Source organism: Tachypleus tridentatus, chromosome 12, assembly GCF_004210375.1.
Source record: "Tachypleus tridentatus isolate NWPU-2018 chromosome 12, ASM421037v1, whole genome shotgun sequence".
In the NCBI taxonomy this organism is placed as follows: Eukaryota; Metazoa; Arthropoda; class Merostomata; order Xiphosura; family Limulidae; genus Tachypleus; species Tachypleus tridentatus.
This window is the reverse complement of record NC_134836.1, coordinates 78,047,877-78,070,396: the sequence shown is the minus strand read 5'-3', so window position 1 is coordinate 78,070,396 and position 22,520 is coordinate 78,047,877. Positions and strand designations below refer to the sequence as shown.

The window sequence follows — 22,520 nt, the reverse complement described above, 5'->3', positions numbered from 1 at the left end:
TCCTACTTTCTTATCAAAATACAAATAAACGATCCAGTTCATTCAGAGATTTGTCATTAAAACGTTAACTGCTAATCCACCCAAAATATTCATGTAAAACTGGCCAAAACATAAAAATAAACAAAATAGTCACTTTAATAGCTGAACAGGTATCTGATGATGACATAATCTTGTGAAAATATTGAACATTTATAATAAACTTTTCTTCATTACCCATTCAAGCCATCTCCATGCTTTTTTTTCCCCTGAAGAATGGATTCCTCGTCATCAGGTCTATTATACACTGCTGGCCAAAATCTTAAGGCCAATGAACATAAAGAAAAAATATGCATTTTGCATTGTTAGACTCAACCACTTATTTGAGTAGAGCTTCAAAAGATGAAAATAAGAAAAGGGAAAATAAAATTAAAAAACTCTTTTAGCATTTAATAGGGAAAATGTAAACACTATGAAATCAGCCCAAATACCAGCTGGTCAAAAGTTTAAGACCATACTGAAACAAAGCGTTAATCAGTAAACACGTAACGAAATTTAGTCATTTAAGTTCCAGCATTAACGTTGTCAACATCTGCCACTGACATCTCCTGTGTTACATTGGGTAAAAACATGGCAAAGGCCAAAAAAGTTGACAGAGTTTGAATATGACAGAACTGTTGAGCTGCAAAAACAAGGTCTCTCTCAATGTGCTATCACTGGTGAGACTGGGCATAGTAAAATTGCTGTTGCAAATTTCTTAAAAGACCCTGAGGGATACAGAACAAGAATTTCAAGTGGTCAGCCCAAAGAAAATTTTGCTAGCATTGAGCAGGAGGATTCAACGGGTTGTCCAGCAAGACACCAGCTGATTGTTAAACCAGATTAAGGCCCTCATGGACACAAAATGCAACTCAAGGACAATAAGACGGCATCTACGAGAGAAAGGCTTTAAAAACCGTAAACATCTTCAAAGGCCACGCCTCCTTCCACACCACGAAACAGCTCGGTTAAACTTTGCTGAGAAGCAGCAAACATGGGACGTAGAAAAGTGGAAGAAGGTTTTGTTCTCTGATGAGAAAAAATTTAACATGGATGGTCCAGATGGCTTCTAACGTTACTGGCATGATAAGGATATCCCATCGGAGACATTTTCTGCACGATACAGTAGTGGAGGTCCCATCATGATCTGGGGTGCTTTCCCCTTTCATGGAACAATGGAGCTTCAGGTTATACAGGGGCATCAAACAGCAGCTGGCTACAATGGCATGTTGGAGAGAGCATTTTTATTGACTGAATGCCCCCACTTGTGTGGAAATGACTGGATCTTTCAGTAGGACAACACTGCAATCGACAATGCCCACAGGACAAAGGACTTCTTCATGGCAAATAATGTGATTTTTTTTTTTTACCATCCAGCGTGTTCACCCGAACTGAACCCCATTGAAAATGTTTGGGGATGAATGGCAAGGAAAGTCTATAGAAATGGATGTCAATTCCAAACAGTGCATGATCTTTGTGAAGCTATCTTCACCACTTGGAATAACATTTCAGCCAGCCTTCTGCAAACGCTTATGTCAACCATGCCAAAGCAAACGTTTAATGTTATTCACAACGATGGCCGAGAAACTCACTACTGACACCTCTTGTTGAGCATTTCCTAATGATACTGTTTAGGCCTTCTTTTAGGTATGGTGTTAAACTTTTGACCAGCTAGTATTTAGGCTAATTTCATAGTGTTCACATGTTCCCTATTAAATGCTAAAAGAGTTTTTTATTTTTATTTTCCCTTTTCTTATTTTGATCTTTTGAAGTTCTATTTAAATAAGTGGTCGAGTCTAACAATGCAAAATCCATATTTATTTTTTATGTTCATTGGCCTTAAGATTTTGGCCAGCAGTGTATATAATGTGTGTGTATATATATTAAAAAAAAAAAGGATTTCAAGTCAAATATTTTGACTTAAGATTTGGTTGTGCACTTACTTTGTCAATTTGATTATGACTATTCTGAGAGCATGGTAATTTCCATGTTAAAAAGGAAAATACTTATTTTCAACTGATAATATCCTATTTCATTTGCAAAATTAAAACATTTTTTGGTAAAATTTTACATTCTATCTCTTTTTCTCAACAAAAACTGAAGCAAAATCATCAACAGCAAAAGCATAAAAATATAAAACAAAATCAAAAACACTTTCTTTCCCCAGAAAGTCTGTAGATTGTGACAGACAATCACTATTATTTATCTTAAACAGCCTCAGTTTTTGTAACAGTTTATACCTGTTTTCATTTAAATTACTAATTTATATCTCTTTGGACCATACCCAACTACAGCAACAAAACAACAATCACCCAGTGAAAGCTTAGTGCATGTTACATTATACAATGTATCGAGTTACGTCATACAATGTAGATGGCGATTTGTGTGCTTCCTGGAGAAGAATTATTTGTATTTAAGTTTTCTCTTTATAAATCCTAATAAAGTTCTAATTTTTACAGTTTAGTTACTTTAGTTAAAAAAAATATATAACAACGAATGAAACAGTATTTGTACGATCCAAGAAATTTATACTTATTTCAGTTTTGAGACCTTTGGCACTCTGGTGCATAATTTAGTAAACATATTTTTTCACACTATGTTGAGCATCCAAAAATAATTCATGAAACCTAAAATGTGCATTTCAGAACACCAAAAATTACATCAGAATATCTGAAAAATGTAATTTATTTGGCTTTCACTCTAACCAACATCTTTAGTCCTAACACAACAGGCCTCAAGACAAAATATTGACATTTTACACTTAAACAAGACAGACAATTGCTAACCTAAATGGGTAGAACTTGCTTTTTATAGTGATTAAAAACACTTCCAATAGAAATGGAGAGAATTGCACACATTTCACTAAGGCAGAAGATATGGGAGGGGTGCATCAATATGATTTGATCAAATAGAGTGATATCTCAGAAAAGTAAGACCTTGAAATTTTATATTCTGGATTTCATTATCAATAAGAATGTGTTTACAGAGGGCCAAGAATTTAAAGATCTCAGGGTACAAGCTACAATGTGGGATTATAAAATGTACCCTGTTTTTTTTTTTAAGTTTGTTTTTGAGTTAAAATAAATTATATAACTAGTCAGATTTTAATTTGCTGTTTTTAACACAGTCCTTTTTATGATTTTACATATTTAACCTCATTAAAATGTAGTTATTTTCACTTGTATATATATAGACACACACATACACATGCATACATGCCAAATGTCTCATGCATCATTTAAGTACCTCATGCCTGATATGTTATAGTCAAGTGTTGCTACAATGATAGAAAGAACCATCCATGGATGATAAGCAGTTAATTTAATTTTGAATACCAAATCTGTAAAAACGACATTTTATGCACTTTGACCCAAAGGGTTAAAGGAGCTTTAATGTTAATTAACTACTCCTATGTTATAGATTTATTATTTCAAAAATGTTTGTTGTTTGTCATGACAAACTGTAGTGTCAATTAATGTTAGTAAACTATTTATAAATTACTTCTACTTTGAGTAATTCAAGGACATGTTGAATATAGTTATATTCACAAAATGTCATTCTGATTAGTTGATTCGATGACAGCTGCACAGTGATGTTTAACCATTATCTGTGAAAAAAGACATACCTCAATAACTCTCATGCCTGGTTTTAAACGTCCATCTCTTTTTGGTGGTCCATCAGGATGGATCTAAAAGATGGAAGATAGTTTTTATTACAATACAATTATATAAAGCTACTTTGATTGATAGGTTAAATCTACCTTCAAAAGTATGATAGATGAATTTACTGCCATATGTTATGTAATAAAGGAAAGATTATTTATTGTAATGTTTTTCCAATTGACTGGAAGTCAAGGTAACTGATTATAAATTATATACATTTTTTGTGAACACCACTATCACATGCATATGATAAACAGATTGAGAACTTGTGGTTTCATTCTTACTTAATGTGAAAAAACAAGTTATAACATCTAGAATCTAAAAGAATGTATTATTTTTGAAACAAACAAGATGATCACCATGTTCTTATCTACAGAGAAATAAAGTTAATTAAATAATTAAGACAAATGAGTAACAAATAATGTTATTTTCTTTGAAATATCACCATTCTTTACTCATGATCAGCCTTGACAAACCTTGGGCACCAAGCCACCATGGTGAATAAAAATTTCATCATGATATCTAGTGTCTTCTCCCACTTTATTCATGCTGTGCTAAATAGAACTTAAATTTAGAAAAGTTCTAGACTCTTGGAAGTCCAGAATTATTTTCCCAGTCTTGAGTCCTAAATCCAACTTTGTTTCTGGGATTGTAATGGTGGATTCAATACTTTCTGTTTTTTAAGGAATGAAGGTTGCAGAACATTGCTAATTTTGAACCATTTTTCTTTTCTTTCTATCAGTTCAGTCAATCAGCATAAGTGTTTAGACTCATATGAGTTCAGAGGCAGTTAGTGCAGGCAATAATATTAAGTGGTTGTTGGTACCATGTGATCATTAGTATGCAATTACTGCTGTAAAAGTAAATGAATATACATAGCCTGCCATTTCCCAGTACAAACAGTAGTGAGTTAAGTTAGGAAAACCTGGATCCTGAGGTTTTGGGTTGGCTCCTGCATCTGAAAATGTGTTTTTGAGGCTTGGCTTACAAATATTTTATTAACATGAAAAAATGTTTATGTAACAGGACAAAACTAAGCATTTGATATTAAATTGCTGACTCATTATAATGAAATGTATCAATAAAAAAATGAATTTAAATAAATCATTGCCTTAAAACCCAGAATGAAATAAAATATGGGAAAAGTAATGAAACAATCTTAATACTCGAAAAGTTATAAACATAAACAATCATGTATGGCCTTTAATTTCACCTCACCATCCTATAAGTTATATTAATTTCAATTCCTATATATGTTACCTTTAATACAACAAAACCTTTAGTAAAAGAAAAGTACAAAAAATATTAACAGGAAGGAAGAAAAACAGTTGGTTTGTTATTTCTGATATCAAAAGATGTCATGTGCATTAATGAATTTATTCAAAATATCTGACTTGCCACCAAGGCAGTTTGCTGATGTCCCTGATTATAATGTGTGGATGCAGGGAAGGTGATCAGCTCAGCAGCACCAATTGTCAACTCTTGGCCTTTTCTTCATAAAAGATATGGTTTAGCTGACTATATTATAATATCCCTACAGCTAGAATTGTATGTTCAGTGAGGGATTTTGATCCTTTGACACAGAGATTATAAGTTTAGCCTCTAATCACTAGAAATGTATTCTAAAGACAGCTGGTATGTATGTTAAAACTTTAATTAAAATAAAATACAGAACAATGTTTTGACATTCTTACATCATCTGCAGGTCAACAGAGATTATTTGCAACTGTTAACCTGGCAATAACCAAGAAGTGTCAAAACATTGTACTGTACTTCATATTTTAACTAAAATTTTTGATACCCCCTACCAGCCATCTATATTTTTACTTCAAGTGGGTTTCTTGTCCTCATAAATTATTTTAATCACTAGATTATATCAGGTACACTAATGCTTAAGAAATAGAATTTTTGAAACAAGTGAAACTACAATCCATAAAGAAGGAAAAAAGATGAAATGTGACAGACTGTTTAAATTATTACAGAAGAAAGGTTGAACATATTAGAAACAGTTAAATAATAACAACAGAAACAATCTTGACATCATACGTACTGAATACAGGTAAATTAAAAAGGAAAACGAAATAAGTTAAATAATTTACCCAAGAAACAAAAATTCCTTCATCAGTAACATCAAATGGATTTCCAGGCTCACTATGTGCTCCTCCTTTGATGCAAATACCAAGTTTTTCATAAGGATCTCTTGAAATTATAATTTCCTGAAAAGAAAAATTATATGTATGCATATATGTACACACAATACAAATATACGTCTAAAATTTGAAAACTATTCTTAATTTCAATATTCAGATGATCACATAAATATCTAGTTCAAAACTAAGGACCACTCACACATTTGTCCAAGTTAAAGTAATACATTTCTAAACAAATGGTCATTTTTTTAATTAAGAAAATAGATTATAAATCAATGAAAGAAAAATAAAAGGCAAAACATTATACTTTAAGTATCATCATAAATAAATATTACTTAATTTTGGCAAAATGAATAAATATTAGTACCCAGTTGCAGAAGTATAAAAATAATAAATAAATATTAGTACTCAGTTGCAAAAGTATTAAAATAATTAATAAGTATTAGTACTCAGTTGCAAAAGTATTAAAATAATTAATAAGTATTAGTACTCAGTTGCAAAAGTATTAAAATAATTAATAAGTATTAGTACTCAGTTGCAAAAGTATAAAAATAATTCGAGAATCAAATAAACTATTCAAAAAATTACAGATTTCTACAAACAGATCTAAAATAAATTTGTATACAACTTACTGGGAACAAAATTAACTAATTATTAAAACACTTGTGTATATGAAATATATCAATTAATATTCTTTAAAATAAAAATGTATGGGTTCATAAGGAATTGTATTGATATTTTACTGTATTGAAAAGCAGTAGATATATTTTTAAAGTGTGCCTTTTTAATAATGATGGAGTTAATGGTTAATAAATATTGTGGTAGCACAAATTCTAAGGCGCGCTTTACTGATAGGTCAGTTTTGACTTGCACTTATAGTATTAAATCATATTAACAAAGTTAATACATTATACACACAAAAAACAGACACATTTCACCTCAAATAGATACACAAACTTGCCAAAGTTCATAAAGCAGCATGTAATTACAAACAACAAAGTAATATTGACATATTTACTCACAGTTACTGTCACAGGTTCATGCTTTAGTGTTTGCTAACCACATGAGAAGCATGTTGAAAAAAAGCAAATGCAAGAGAGAAGACAGCAGATTTTATAACCATGGTATGAAAAAAATTTATTTCAATTATGAATAAAACATGACACAGAATGCAACAGACCATGTGAGAGAAAATAAAAGAAAATAATGCAAACAACAAACTTTAAATAAATTCAAATTGCAAACCTTTAAAAACAATATTGACCTTTGAACCATTCAACTTAAGCATAAAGAAAATAATTTAAGATGAAACTTTCAAAATGGCTATCTTTTTTTTACACTAACAAATAAAAACATATGCATTAAAGTAAATCAAAAGTTTACGATAAAAAGTACGTGTTTTAAAAAATAAATAAATGAACATTAAAGTGCATATAATCATAAAATGACACACCAGCTTGATCACATTAATAAATACACATTATTTTTGTGTTTTAATAATATTGCTCAGCCTTTCCCTCATGGCAAAATACACAGATCAAGAAATCATGGACAAATACAACTAATATCAATAAGTAAACACTGGTTTAAAGACTAATGATTCATTTTCATTTAGTAAAGTGACTTCATAAACTCAATTAATCAAGCTTACATGTCATCAACAATAGACATAAAGCATCTCAGAGTAAACACCTGTGTGACATCTTTAAGTTATTGCACTATAAACCAGACTGAAAATTGCATTTCTTACAAAAGAAGCAAATAATGTGCAAAATAAAATAAAAATAATTTAATAAAAAATATTATGTCTGTTTTCAGCATCGATATTCATTTTCATTACATATAACAACAGATTTTATTTATACCAGTAACTTAGAACACACAATCATGTTTTCCTAGGATGCACACATAGATTACTTACAAAGTTTTGTCCTTTTAAAAAGCAAAAAGTATAATTTATTTAAAGTGTGTTTGTGTGTGTGCATGTATTTAACACACACAAACTTATATAGGTATAGTGTGAAATAAACTTGACCACAACAGTACAAAAGAAACACAACTATAAAAACATTAGCATTTTCTTGTTATGACTTAATTCATGTTTAGAAAAATAGGTGCATCTGAAAGCCACTTAAATTCTATTACCTTTAATGAGGTCAAGATATACAGAGTTGGACTGTAAAGATAGCATTTTAAAACATTATTATGTTATTCGTGGAAACACAGACACTGAAGAACAAAATACGTCTTAAGAGCACATTAGCTACCTTATATTCTTGAAGAATGAGGCCATTGGATTCAACTTAAAACAAGAAATTAATGATCATAAAAACAATATCTATTGACAGGATTCTAATGTACAGGTTTCTCCTATTTTCCATTTTTATGAATAACCACATATTCTAGTTATTAATCAACGTCATCATAAGTGCATTAACGTGCCAATAGTGTTGTAACTTAATGAAACTGATAATTAATGTAGACATTATTTTGTTGATCTCAATAAAAAAACACAGAAAACATCTGAGCACTTGTTAAGGAATGTAATCAAAATGGTATCAAACTAGAGCAAAACATAGTGCCAAAGTTATTTTTGTCTTTACAATACACATACACATTTTACAAACGTTTCACACTGTTGTTTTATTGTTATCACACCCCTCTCCTAGGATGAAGAATGTCATACCTGCCACCCCTTGGGAAGTGGATCATGTTGAACCATGAGGACCATTTCATGGGTTGGTGCAAGTAGTGTCAGTACAGCCTCTTTGTGGGTGGCCTTATGAATGTCAACACCATTCACCTGGATACACATTCAGTCATGAGAAAAATAATTAACTACAGTTAATCACACAATTAAACAAAAAATAACATAACTGAAGGTTACATACATGAGTTAAAATACAACTATTCTCTGTAAATAGCTTAATAATACAAATGTAATTTTAATGACTCAAATATAGTTATCTGAAGTAATTTACTGAAACAAACTTGCACTTCAACTTGTTTTTTTGTGTGGTATTAGCTTCTTCTTTCAAGAGTATTATTACTTTTTAATTTTTGTTAAATATGTTTTTTTATAAGTATTTTTCAAAACTAAAATAAAATCTTCATGCCACTTTATCTCAACAAAAAAGTAACTTTTTTTTTCATTCTCATCAAGTTTAATCCATCAAACGTTTCTCAGAAAAACTTTCAACAAAAATTCAGAAAATAAATGCTAACTTACTTTCATATGATATTATATTTTTTTGACATCTTACATGACTTAACCAAACAGTCAGCTAAAAATAAAATCCTAGGACATTTATTTTTATAACAGAATTATCATAGATAAACTGAAGTTTTAATTACACTTTACCTGAAAGGAAGTTCTTGGTTTCCTACTGGTCTTTGAATTAATTACTCCATTGTTTATCATTGTTAGTCTGATGGTCATAATAATATATCATTGCCTGACTCTACAAATTCCACTGTAACAAACTTTGTGAAGGATGGTGAAGCTAACTCAAACCGTTCATCCATAACTTTTCACAAACCTCCCACTGTATTTGGACAATTGCTTTCAAGACCATTTTTAAGTGAAACAGAACCACACAAGTCCACTTAAGCCACATATGGTCAAATAAGATTGCTATGAATTCAGTTTCTAAGGTCACATTTCTCACAAAAACAGCTGCTGACTTTGAAACATAGCTAGAAGTTTGTGAACTTATAACATGCGAGTGTTTTTCAACTTCAAATAATTGTTTTTTCTTTATTATCTTGTTAACAGTGTAAGGATACATGTTCAATTTCTTTGTAATGGTTTGGAAGAGTTGAAGTGCTCTTTTTCCTAACAACAGTTTTCACCATACAGGGAAGGACATTGCTCTTAATGGGGTAAAAGTGTATTTTTGCTGTTATAAGTACTATGTTGTGCAAGTTTCTTTACATTAATGGAGAATAGTGAACACTTTAAAATGTTGTTTTCTCTGGTGTTATGTAGATTATAACTTTACAATATAAGTATTCATTCTCAGAAAAAGACTGATGTATTGCTACAGTTATAAAGTTTACTTTTGTGGAATTGTACCGGCAAATGGTCAAGAAATTACCATGAAACCAGTATACAAGTACAAAGCACAATGATCAAAGCACTGAAGCTCGAACCTGTGCCAACAAACCATAATATTATCACACGTAAATCTTTTTTTAAGACGCACTTAATCTTCTGTACTATCGCCTAGATACTCTACATTTACTAAGCCTAGATACTCTACCTTTACTAAGCCTAGATACTCTACCTTTATTAAACGATCTCCTACAAAAAGTTTTCCTGACTCTGCTGCAATGCTGTTTGGATTAATCTGTAAAAAAATTTACATCTTACCATTCAATTAACAGTGATATGTATTTCTTGTTCACTTCCTTATTTTTAAATTTAAAAATAAAAACCACTGGCTAAAGAAAAATTCAAAGTTTTATATCCGAGGTTCACAAACTAGAAAGGGCTAAAAAAAATATGATTAAACTATTCTGTTAACAAAACCAAATAACAATGTTTTGCTTTGTTTATAAGCCATCATATAAAATTCACAGTTTACACTCTTCAATATTGTAGTCTATGCTATAAATTTTTCTTTGCTTTAAGCTTTCAGGGTGAGTAATAAGTTCAAACAAGAGGAAATTCTCAACAGCCACAGCACTTAAAATACTCTAAAGGATTTTAGAGTAAGTTAATTTATGAAACATTTCCTTGTTTTGTTTTTCCGTTTTTATTAGCTATCTATATTTAGCTATGTAGATACTTAGATAATGCTTCTACAAAAAAAACACACAAGAACTAGATACAACTTCATGAGTAAAGACTTGTACTTGTAAATTAATGAAAGCAACTTAGATACCACGAAACACACAACTTCAAAAAAATATATGATGTACTTGTTTTATGCTACAAATTAAATGCTTTGAAATAGTACAACTTAAATTTAACCATGAATATAAAATGTACCTTAGATATAAATATTCCAGGTTCATTTTGACCAAATGGATAACAAGGATGATCAACTCCACCTATGATACTAAGGCCAAGGGGATGACCAGCTTTTATCAGTTTCACGTTCTGAAAGACAAGAAAATAAGAAATGTGGGATTCCCATCACTCAATATTGGTATAAAAAAAATATAAGAACTAGATGTTTTTATTTGAGAAGTATAAGTAGCTTGAATACCAATTAGTAACTTTTGTCTTGTCAAATTTAAATCCTGGTAGCCAAATATTAGTTTGAACAACCATTAGTAATTCCAGTTTTATAAGTGTAAACCCCAAATATTAGACTGAATAGTAGTTATTAAATGCTTGTTCTGTTAAAGTTACTGTATTTTATGCCTTGTAAGATGCACTTTTTTCTTTAAAAATACCTTGAAAAATCTACGTGTGTCCCCAAGACAAAAATGATGGGTTAAGGCAAGAGGTTAGTTTAGGGTCTACTCAAAATAGCCTCTCATACAGATCATAATCTTATAGCTTTCTAATTACATGTATTTTCAATAGCATAAAACATTCAATTTAACTAATATTGTCGATATACTGTGAAGAATATCATGTATTTGACTGTATTTACTCAGTAGGTTGAAAAAAAAGAGTTGGTTGCTGAGTCAAATTATTTTTTCTCAGAATTGTCTTTTCAAAATTAGGGTGCATCTTCCATAATGTTGCATCTTACAAGGTGAAAGGTATGGTATATCCCAAAAATCTGAAAAATGTTTAGTTTATTCTCACATGGTAAAAACTGATAACTCAGTATTAGTTTGAATATTAATTAGAAACTCCTGTTGTGATGAGGTTAAGTACTGAAAAACTAAAACTGCATGTAGAAAAACTAGTATCTCTTGACAAACACTGTTAACATTGTAATATATGTTTCTATGAAACTTACATGGATGTGATCATTCCCAGATTGACAGAGGTGAAAATACTGCCATGATTTATATTTTAAAAAGTTTAATTAAAAAACAAACTTGTGGGTAGCACAGATCTAGTATAATGATCTAAAAAATTTTAAAACCTTAACAGGTAAAATTAAAGTAGTTTTATAAAAACATTCACACAAGTTAATAATGCTAGCAGAGATAGTAAGACTGCAGTAAGGAAAGACCATGGATAACAATATTGAAAAATCTTTGTGTCTCAATGAGAAGAGATCTGTGGAAACCAATGGCCTCCAATGTCTGGTTTGGATGAGGTATCTAAAGGGATAAGAGAGAAACAAGGGTAGGGAAAAAAAACAGTATCTTGATGAACAAGTTAGTGCAAATTTATAACATTAAAATGTGTAGAGAAAGTCAGAATATTGTGTTAAACAAGTTAATACAGATTCATAATGTTAAAATGTATAGAGATAGTCAGAATATTGTGTTAAACAACTTAATACAGATTTATAACATTAAAATGCACAGAGAAAGTCAGAATATTGTGTTAAACAAATTAATACAGATTTATAATATTAAAATGTGTAGAGAAAGTCAGAATATTGTGTTAAACAAGTTAATACAGATTCATAATGTTAAAATGTATAGAGAAAGTCAGAGTATTGTGTTAAACAAGTTTATAAGACATTAAGCATGTCAGCAGTCATAAAGAGAGTCAAGTATTTTAAAAGCCCAAATTCATATACTTTTAACTCCATACTGAGGACAAGAACACCCTGGTGATGTACAGAATAAGTTTAATTAATTTCTACCTTCTCGTGGAGTTATAGAAAACCAGCATATTTTAAAGTACAGGGTTTTAAAAATTAATAACTGAGTGAAGAAAGAGAGAAGGCTATTTTGCATAACAAGTTCACAATTTTTAATTCATCAACTGGATGTGAAAAGGCTTACAGAATAATTTCAAAGTTTTTACAATTTCAATTGTTTATAAAGAGCTGCAGTGTTACCAAGCTCAAATTCCTACACATTTTATCTTATTAACTGAAGTCAAAAGAGACAATCTCTTAAAGACCAAATTCATACATTTATTCTTTTTTACAATTGAGATGTTCCCTAGTTATAAGAGAGGGAAACACAAAAAATGAGCTTATGAAACTGTTACTAGGCCAAGGAGAACTGCACTAAGTTATTGAACAATTTCATGCAGTTTTTTTTTTACTTTCCAATTACAAGAAAGAAACTGGAATGTATGTACTTTGGAAAAAAAAAATCATGTCATAATGTTTGTAATTTTAAATAAATAAAGACAGTAGTTTAAATTACATTTTCAAACAAGTTAAAAACCTTACCTCTACAAGTGGGGCAGTAAGAGCTAAAGTATTGTTGGTAAGTCGAGTACTGATGGTTTCAGTGTACGTTGATTGAGTGATGGTTTCTGTGAAAGTTCCAAGAGCTTTCGGTGGAGGGGGAAATTCTGGCCCAATTGGTACAGGTGGTTCAGGCTGCTGAATGGTTACTGTCACTAGAGGGCCACTTAATTGAGAAGCTGTTTGTTTACTTTTGGTCAAGTGTGAAAATTCTGTCACTTGTGCAGGAGATGGACCATTCTGAGAGATCTCCTCATATATTTGTGGTTTTTGTGAACATGATGAAGAGACCTGGGACTGTGGATTGTAGTATCCTAAAGTAAATGGGACTATTTTCTTAGTTGTCTGTGGTTGTGTAGTAGAGATATGACAGTTGGAAAACTCTGGAATTATTGTATCAAGTGTCCCTGATTGCTCTGAAACCACATGGGGCTGAGAACCGGAGTAATTCTGTTGAAGACTGGAAAGAGGAAGACGTTCTTCTGCATAATCAGATGTTTGTATTGGACTGTTGGTGTAGGTATTTTGGACAGGCTGTGTATGTGGTTCACAAACTGAGAAACCAAGGAAGCTGCTAGGCTTTGCAAACTGAGATGTAGTAGTGAGAATATGGGGGAATGACTGTAATGTAGAAGAATGACAAACTAGTGAGGTTGTTGGGCTAGTGGCAGTAATTGTACTTGTTGACTGAGTAGTGGTGGATGTAAAAGATGACATTCCCACAGTTTCATTCCTAAGGACAGGTATTTTAGTATACGTGGAATGTGTAGAGTGTCCACCTGTTTTGTAGGTGCCTAAAAAAGATGGTCTGTTGGCCATGTAAGAATCTGCAGAATAGAGACAGGTGTAGGGGTTTGGTGTGCCGAATGTTCTAGTTGACTTATGAGGAGGTGTAGAGACAAAACTATTGGTTACATTTGGATCCTTAGGCACCAACTACAAATATAAAATATTCAGAATTAAATCAAACAAGAAAGTAAAGAAATGGTATCTTCAGACAAGTAGAGATATTAAATTAGTCAAATATAAGCAATGGTAGGAAAATTGGTCAACTTATTACAAGCTATAAACAACAAAAATAATTATACAAAATAAACATTAACATTGAAAATGAGAATGCAGATACCAAAGGCTTGATATTTATGATAAAAAAAAACCATTAAGAGCAGTTTGTTTCCTACATCTAAGATTGTCCATTGTAGACTCAAAATTAGATGTGTGAAAAATAGTATATTAGATCTATTTTTTATTTTTCAGAAGCTACTGCCTAAGAATCCCTTTTTCAATATCAGAACTCATTAGCTGGGCTAGACAATGAGAGACAACAAGATTCCCTGAAATGCTACTCACATGTACAATATCATACATTCAAAGTTATAGTTTCAGTACTAAAGGCAAGCAAAGCTTTAGAAATCAATAGGATTAATATTTATGATAATAACCACATAAACTGCTGATTCCTCTTAATTTGTTTATCATAAATTCAAAACCATTCAGTACTTGGACAAAAAGTTCAGAAAAAAGACCTGTAATTCTCATTTTATGTTAAGAAAAAAAAAAAGGACATTTTTACAAAAATATCTAAGAAAAAAATAACCACAATTTAACAACTCTGATATTTATTATTCTGTAAAACTCACCACAAAATATGTCAGCTCTACCATTACTCAAGATGAATTAAAAAAAAATCAAGTACACTTTATACATAACAAAGCAACCTACGAGCAGATACTCAAAAACATGGGCATTAAACAAATTTATATGTTCTTCCACACAGTGTAAGTTCTTGTTTTGTTCTGAATGACAAACAGTTATAGCTCTGATATGAAGTTACTATCTTACATGATCACGCTGGACTACCAGGCGAACGTATCTTTCTAGTCCCACAAGCATGCTGACAACCTGATCGTGACGAACGTCCTCTACATCCACTCCATTAATGGACAAGATTTTGTCCCCAACTTTCAACTTTCCATCCTTAGCAGCTGTTCCATTTTCAGTGATACAAGAGATGTAAATACCCTGAATAGAATTTATAATGAGGTTAACATACCGCACAAAAGATTTGTTTGTTTGTTTTGGAATTTCACATACTATCTGTGCTAAATTTAGTTCAGACTAGAGGGAAGGCAGCTAGTCATCACCACCCACCGAACTCTTGGGCTACTACCAACAATAGTGGGATTGACCGTCACATTATAACCCCACGTATCATGTTTATGCAGCAAACCAGCACCCTCAGATTACAGTTGCATTATTACAACTTTAAAGTTCACATACAATACAAGAGCTATACACATACACAAATAAGTATCACACATTTACAGTTCATTATTAAAAGTCCTGATACAGAGAACTTCATACTCGTAATAGGGCTGACTACAGTTAACAGATATCAAACATTTGATTTATAAAGGTTAACAGTCACTACAGGTAGTCAGTTCACTCACAATGCACACATGTCAGAAAGGAGCTCACATGGTTATCTGAAGTAGCAATAATGGTATACAAGCATTAAAAATTTTATGAACCACATACTTATAGCTTAAAACACTTTATATAATGTATAAAATAGATGGAAGCTATTGGTTGTCATAACGTAGAATACTGGATAGGTTGTTCAACAATAATTATTTGTCTCTGCATGCTCTGAAATATATTGTGTAGAAAAACTAAATATATAGAATTAAATCCATCACTCACAATTAAATGCCAGCACAAAACTGAAAGTTTAATATTTGCTATGGGCAGAGAATTCTACACTGCTGGATTTCAAGTTGAAAATATAAGACATTAATTATCATTGTGTGTTAAGCATAAAAATTGATAATAGAGTATACATGTGTGTGTGTGTGTATATGCTGCTGACAACATATATATATATAAATGTGTGTGAGATTTTGGGTAAGACATAACTCATGAAGGAAAGTCTTCAAACTAATGATGGATAATCAGCAATTTACTTTCAAAAATTCATCAAGTTGCACTTTAATATGTTTCAAACAGCAGCTTATGGCTACTTAAAACTGTCAAATAAATTAAATAACAAATAATTTGTTGTAGATTAAAGCTTTAGAAGAAAACCATACCGTAAGTAACCACGAACTTTCAATGATGAGTTTAAGTAGCAATTAATATCTGCCTCACATTTTGAACTTTTATTCAAATCTAGTTAAGAGTAATTAATGTTATCTCCCTTCCTGTCCCAATCTAAATAACATTTGAAACAATATTTAAAACCCAAAATTTCCCTCATATTTTTAAAACTATGCAGTATGTTTTCCCTAAAAATTAACCACCTGCTAAATAGATGTCACCAAATGAAAAAAAAACTAAAAACTACAGATACATATTACTTTAACAAAGAAAAACAGATGTAACATACATAATAAAATAAGATACCTAGAAACAGATATGGAATACAAAAACAAATTATCAAATTTTTGATGTTTTCTTTCCACTTGCACAACATAAAACTATGTTTAGATTTATGCAAGACCATGTTTTCTATATTTTTACCAATAAACAGTCTAATGCATTTTTCTTTACTAACTGTTTAGCAATAAATGTTAATTATAATGTCACAACTGCTACATCAAATTCCACTTAAGCCTCTAGTAATGAAATTTCACTGACAAGTTTTTTTTTCATTTAAAATTATTGTATGATTTTGAACTTGAAAAAATAAAACAAAAAACATAAGTTTACAAACACTAGGCTTTCATGTTTAGTTTACATGAATTTACTTTCTTTGTTTACTATCTGTTTGAGCTCATAGTTTACTTTATACATAGAATATACCTTGAGAGGATTAGCTCAGTAAAAACATTACAGTACAATTGTTTTGCTAATATTAGATGACTTGTACAAGCAAATGTCTGTGCTATGCTATCCGTGTCAAGGCAGGATAAACTGATCATAACGTACACTTAAAAGAACATTTGTAAAACTGCTATACTCTTATCAAGCAAAAGAAATGCACTAGTTACTAATAATTCACTTTAGAAAACATGTACACCAAAATAAACTTCTCAAGACAATCAAACTAAACTAATAAAACATCAGCGATAGTTCCACAGTTGATTGAGGACTTACCGCACAGCCTTTCTTGTAAGGAACAGAGTCAATACCTCCAGATATACTGAAGCCCAGCCCATTGTGATTTCTTGTTAGTATAATGTGGATGATCTAAAAAAAAATATATAACAAAACTGAAGAAAAACAAAACATTCTAATGACACATGCTTGTACCCTGGTTGAATGTGTAGCAACAGACTACTGTTTAATGATTAAACAAATAAAAGACATTTGAAGTTCTCTAGTTTAACAAGACAAAAATGAAGTCAAGTTTTAATGAAATTTGTGTTTTAAAACCAGTTTTGTCTTACAAATAAGTTAAATGTTCATGGCTTAATGTGTCTCTCAGGTCTTACTTTACATCAACTATTCACAAAGTGGGCACGTACAGAATTAACTTGTAAATTATCGGACATATTTAATCTCCCTGTGAAGAACGATTACCATCCATGTAATAATGTAACGTACAAATCTACAACTTTATGAAAACTATCAGTGCTTTAACCAGCAAACAAAATAACTATGCAATCATCAAATATTATCTACACATAAACATTTATCTCATACAATGTGAAAAGAAAAATGTAACAATCACTATGTTTGATAACAATAAATGTCTATTAGGGATCAATTATAAATCTACTATATAAATATAGTAAAAAACAAGATCTTCCAGTTGGCTCAGTGTTTTAATGGCCTGACTATTCCATCAGCAATACAACTCTTTTAGTAATAAGCAGGTTCAAATCAAATGTTGATACAAAGGTGAAAATAAAAAGCCATTGAAATTATCTTTTAAATAGCAATGTTGTTTTCATATACACATAAATTACATCAGAGCACTTGTCTCTGGGAGATTCTTTCTTTTTCTCAGACTTTAATTACATAATTAAGTAGCTTTATGTATTCAGCTCTTATTCATATTGTATCTTTCCTTGATGTACTCTTAAAGAAGTTAAATTTCTCAGGTTTATTTTAAATTTTTTCTAATTTCTTTCTTTAAAGATATTATTATTCCTCTTTTTCAAATAACATTTTTCACATATCCTCTTTTATCATTCTGTTCCTTAGAGTGAAAATCAGTGCCATTTTTCCATTTAAAAACCAACTATAAATACTTCCAAGCTATAAGAGTAATTATAGCTATTCATGACAATAAGAGCTACTTAACCATCTGTTACATAATGAAACACTTCATACTAATTCCTTTGAATTTTCTACAATTCCTGAATAGAAAATTTTCTACACTACATAATACCCACATAATAACAGTAACCCTAAGCCAACAGTCATAATACTGTAAGGTGTTGCATTGTATTAATGCATAAGTTTGATACCTGTAGGCACTATATAAATTAACCTTTCTGCTACAGGCTCGGTATAATACATGTAAGTTCGTCTACACATTTGCATGTTAAGTATTTGCACTATAACTTTTAGTAAAGATTACAAGTATTTTGTATACAAAATATTAGATTTTTAATGAAGTATTTTTACAAAAGATTTGTTTGTGGAGATAGTCTTTTTCATTACTACTCTGAGTGCAAAGTGATTTCATTTTACGATTAAAAAACTATTCTTCATCCCAAAATGTTAAACATTATATACATAATCTCTAGAAACTCCTAAATACATTTTGAATATGTAAGTAAGATTTTAGGTTTTATGTCATTTTCTATACTCTAACTACGTGGGGTCTGTCATTCAACCAACCTCGTAACCATCATAAAAAAAATTAGGAAATAAACATAAATTGTGCTTTTTTCAAGCTAGAATGATGACATATTATAAAATGTAAACACAATTGTTTAGTCTATGTAGCTTAAGTCTCAATGCTATATATAGGTATTTTTGATTTATTATTATGTTGACCTTCCATTCATACCTAGCTAACATTATACAACATACAATGACACTGTACATGTGCACTCCTGTTATGCATCCAGTAATATAAAACTAACCTTTAATCTTCCCTGTCCTGGCTGTGTTTGTGTACAAGTATTTTGTAATACACAGTCACATTTCAATCATTATACATTTTATACACATGTATATGGATTATTACTATTGAGAAATAAATTATTAAACTTATTATTCTTAAAATATTTGGACAATAAATCAAGAAGTAAAGCAAACAATTATCTCTTCTAGCTACAACCTTTGAACTCAGTTACTGCTTGACACAGGTTACTAAGCCTTTTAAAATTTTGCCCATAGAGGATATCTTTTTTTTTTTAGATTTTATTTACACAGTTGAATAACCAAAAAAAATCATAAATACGTACACTAATACCACAAAATTCCACTACAATTTATTAAGCTTAGCAACTAAGATTTATTTAATTTGAAGAAATATGAAACTTCAAGCAGACTAAAGATGCAACATACTTCATTGAAACCATGTATCAGAAGGGCAAGGTAGCCTTTTCTAAAAATAACCTCATATCTTTTTATTTTGCTGAGATGTGACTTATGTACTGAATCAAACACACACGGATCCAACTGTTATTTTACTCTCTGGAAAGCCAGTTTAATAAGAATCATCCTATGAGCATTTCAAATGTGCTCTCTATCTCTGTAGTGAAAACTTAACAACAGATGTATTTGTATCTTGTATTTATGGCTAAACCACTAAGGTTGTCTGATACAGAATCTAGTTTTGAACAACTGAATAGAAGGAAGAAATGTTTGGCAGAAATCCTTCATCCACCAGTCTAGCTAAGGGATTGACTGTCACTCTTATAATGCACTCATAGTTTAAAGTGCAGGGAATATATTGTATCCTTGCACAAATTTTAATCTGGCTTTCCAGCTTTGACATCCAGAGCTCTATTATAGAGCTAACATGACTCACTATATTTAGATGTGTTCTTTAAATATTTACTTTTCAATTAAGAAATTAATCTCATGTAATATTAATATTTGAATTACAATCTACATTTTGATTCCAAACTTGTGGACATAAATTCATAAAATAGTAGTTCAATAAAATTTTGAATGCAAGTCAACAAATGCAGTGACATGGCCTTTGACCTGTGACCTGTGAAATGGTTAAACCTAACAAACATAAAATATGTTACAATATTACAATCTTGAAGAATTACACAAGTTAACTACTTGGAACAGACTGCACACATTAACTGCTGTGATGCCTAGCATTATTTATAGAAAGTGGTGGTAAGTTTTAATGCAACTTGTGTTTAATTTAAACAATAGCAATAATAAATCAAAAACATGTAATCTTTACAAATAAACATGCATGTCCTCAACAATAAATGCATTAACCAGTTAACTCTGTTCTAAATAATTTATGTATTTCTGAAAAACAACATTAATAAACAGTAGTATTTTAATATACATGTTATGCTATTCAGCTATCTTCAAATGTATTTATTTTATTTCATTCTTTTACATTGTATCTTAGTTCCTTATTATGAAATGTTGCAGTTTTGTAAACTTAGAAACATTTCTGAATTATGTTAACTTTTATCTAGTTTAATACAGTTTGCTGAGAACAGAATACATATATTCTATAATACTCCAGTATTGAATGTCTTATTGCCATTTCACAAATGTAAGATATTTGCTGCCATTGTTCTGTTCTGTTTATCGTTAATGTGTGTTTTTATATGGTAATTTATTGCAACTTTCTTTCATGTTTAATGAAATTATAAATTTATTGAGACCAACACTAGAATAGCAGTTATGGATAAAAAATACAATTTATTTAGGTTTAAAGTACTATGAGTAAATTAATGTTTTTTTTTGTCATATTCTAATGTTGAGTTAGTGCCTTTTTTGTACCTATATGTATATTTGTATTTTTTTTTTTTTTACCATTATGTTAATAAATAAGCAATCTCTGGGTCCTGGTTTAATATTCATTCAGCCAACAAAAATCAGCATAATTAATATTTTAATGAATAAAAATGAAATGACCATCTACCTCGTGTTTCACCTCGTACTCCACACTATCAGTCAAAGTTTTTGCCACTGATGTACTTGGAGGTATATTGTTCTGTCTTGTGGTCTTAGGACTGTTGACCACATCCACTTGTTTTTCAATTTCATGACTGAATGGACCAGTAGTTTTGGCAGGATAAACTTTTGATACTGAAACATCTTTAGTAAAGTACTGCTCATCAAAATTTGACAATGCAACATCTGTCAATTTCTGTTTCTGAGTGACAGCATCTACTTCATGTTGTTGAGCAAGCATATTTGAACTTTGCTGTTCAGTAGGTGTGTCTACTCTCTGCTGTTCAGTAGGTGTGTCTACTCTCTGCTGTTCAGTAGGTGTATCTACTCTCTGTTGCTGAATGGGTGTTCTTGTTCTCTGTTTTGGAATAGGTTTATTTGTTTCCTGTTGCAGAGTAGGCATATTAACTCTCTGTTGATAATCAGATGTTCCTGCTTCATTTTGCTGAGGAGGTGTACACATTTCTACTCTCTTATGCTCAGCAAGCATATTTATATGTTGAACTGGCTCTTGGACTTTTCTTACTGAAGATACAGGAGATGGATTCTAGAATGATACCATAAAGCAATGACATATTTATAAAGAATTTATATCAACATTCACAAAAGATGTATTATTTTGAATTTTTTGTTGTAAAATGCTATTTCTTTTTACTCTAGGCTATTATTTTTCCAGTCTACACAAGTAAAACACTGTAAAAAATATACAAAAAAAGTAAAGCCTGATTTTTAAAAAAATATTTATTAAAAAGTTATATCCATCCAACCAATTTTAACTTTTAATATTAATTAAAATATTTGCATTTCTTATTTTCTTTTGCAATGTTTTTGTTTCCCACTGAAGCAACAACATAACCCAATAAAACATAATATGCAGTACAATATCAATAACAATGTTTACTGAATATCACACTGTATCTGTTTGGGCTACATATTTTAACCCTAAATATATTGTTATAGAGAAATATTTCTGTAGTTATCAAATGGAAATAACAACACAAATTTAGTATCAACACCACCACCACCAACAAAAATTATCATAAACTAGAAAGAAAAAAATCCAACAATTTTGATAACTACTTATGAAAAAAACAAAACAAAACAGTGTTCACACCTGAAACATGACACCAGAAGACTACATGAAAACTTGTAAAGGTAGCAAAATCATGTCACAGATGTTTGGCAAGTTGTTTTCACTGGTTTGAACCCATGATTCTCCCTTTTAAAATGTTTTCTTCATTGGAGAATTTATTTATTTTACTCTGAGATTGATGGTCATTTGTCAAGAATATCCTTAAGTGGTACATGTAGACAAGTTAAACCATTAAAATTATAGCCTCTACTGATGTTTGAAA

The 22,520-nt window shown here is 30.6% G+C and overlaps 1 protein-coding gene across 4 annotated transcripts in view; it reads right to left on the bottom strand.

The window, feature by feature from the left end:
- The window catches only part of LOC143233697 (protein lap4-like), a 110,328-nt gene that overhangs the window by 18,647 nt on the left and 69,161 nt on the right, over positions 1-22,520 (bottom strand). For all 4 annotated transcript variants that reach the window (XR_013018277.1, XM_076470205.1, XM_076470206.1 and 1 more), the window contains exons 21-29: positions 21,134-21,712; positions 17,206-17,298; positions 14,953-15,132; positions 13,093-14,046; positions 10,821-10,931; positions 10,114-10,176; positions 8,514-8,630; positions 5,777-5,893; positions 3,641-3,703 (exon numbers count right to left, since the gene is read on the bottom strand). Coding sequence is in view for 3 of the 4 variants with exons in the window: in XM_076470205.1 (XP_076326320.1) it covers positions 3,641-3,703; positions 5,777-5,893; positions 8,514-8,630; positions 10,114-10,176; positions 10,821-10,931; positions 13,093-14,046; positions 14,953-15,132; positions 17,206-17,298; positions 21,134-21,712 (2,277 nt within the window). In the remaining variant the exon portion in view is untranslated. The remainder of the gene's footprint in view (positions 1-3,640; positions 3,704-5,776; positions 5,894-8,513; positions 8,631-10,113; positions 10,177-10,820; positions 10,932-13,092; positions 14,047-14,952; positions 15,133-17,205; positions 17,299-21,133; positions 21,713-22,520) is intronic.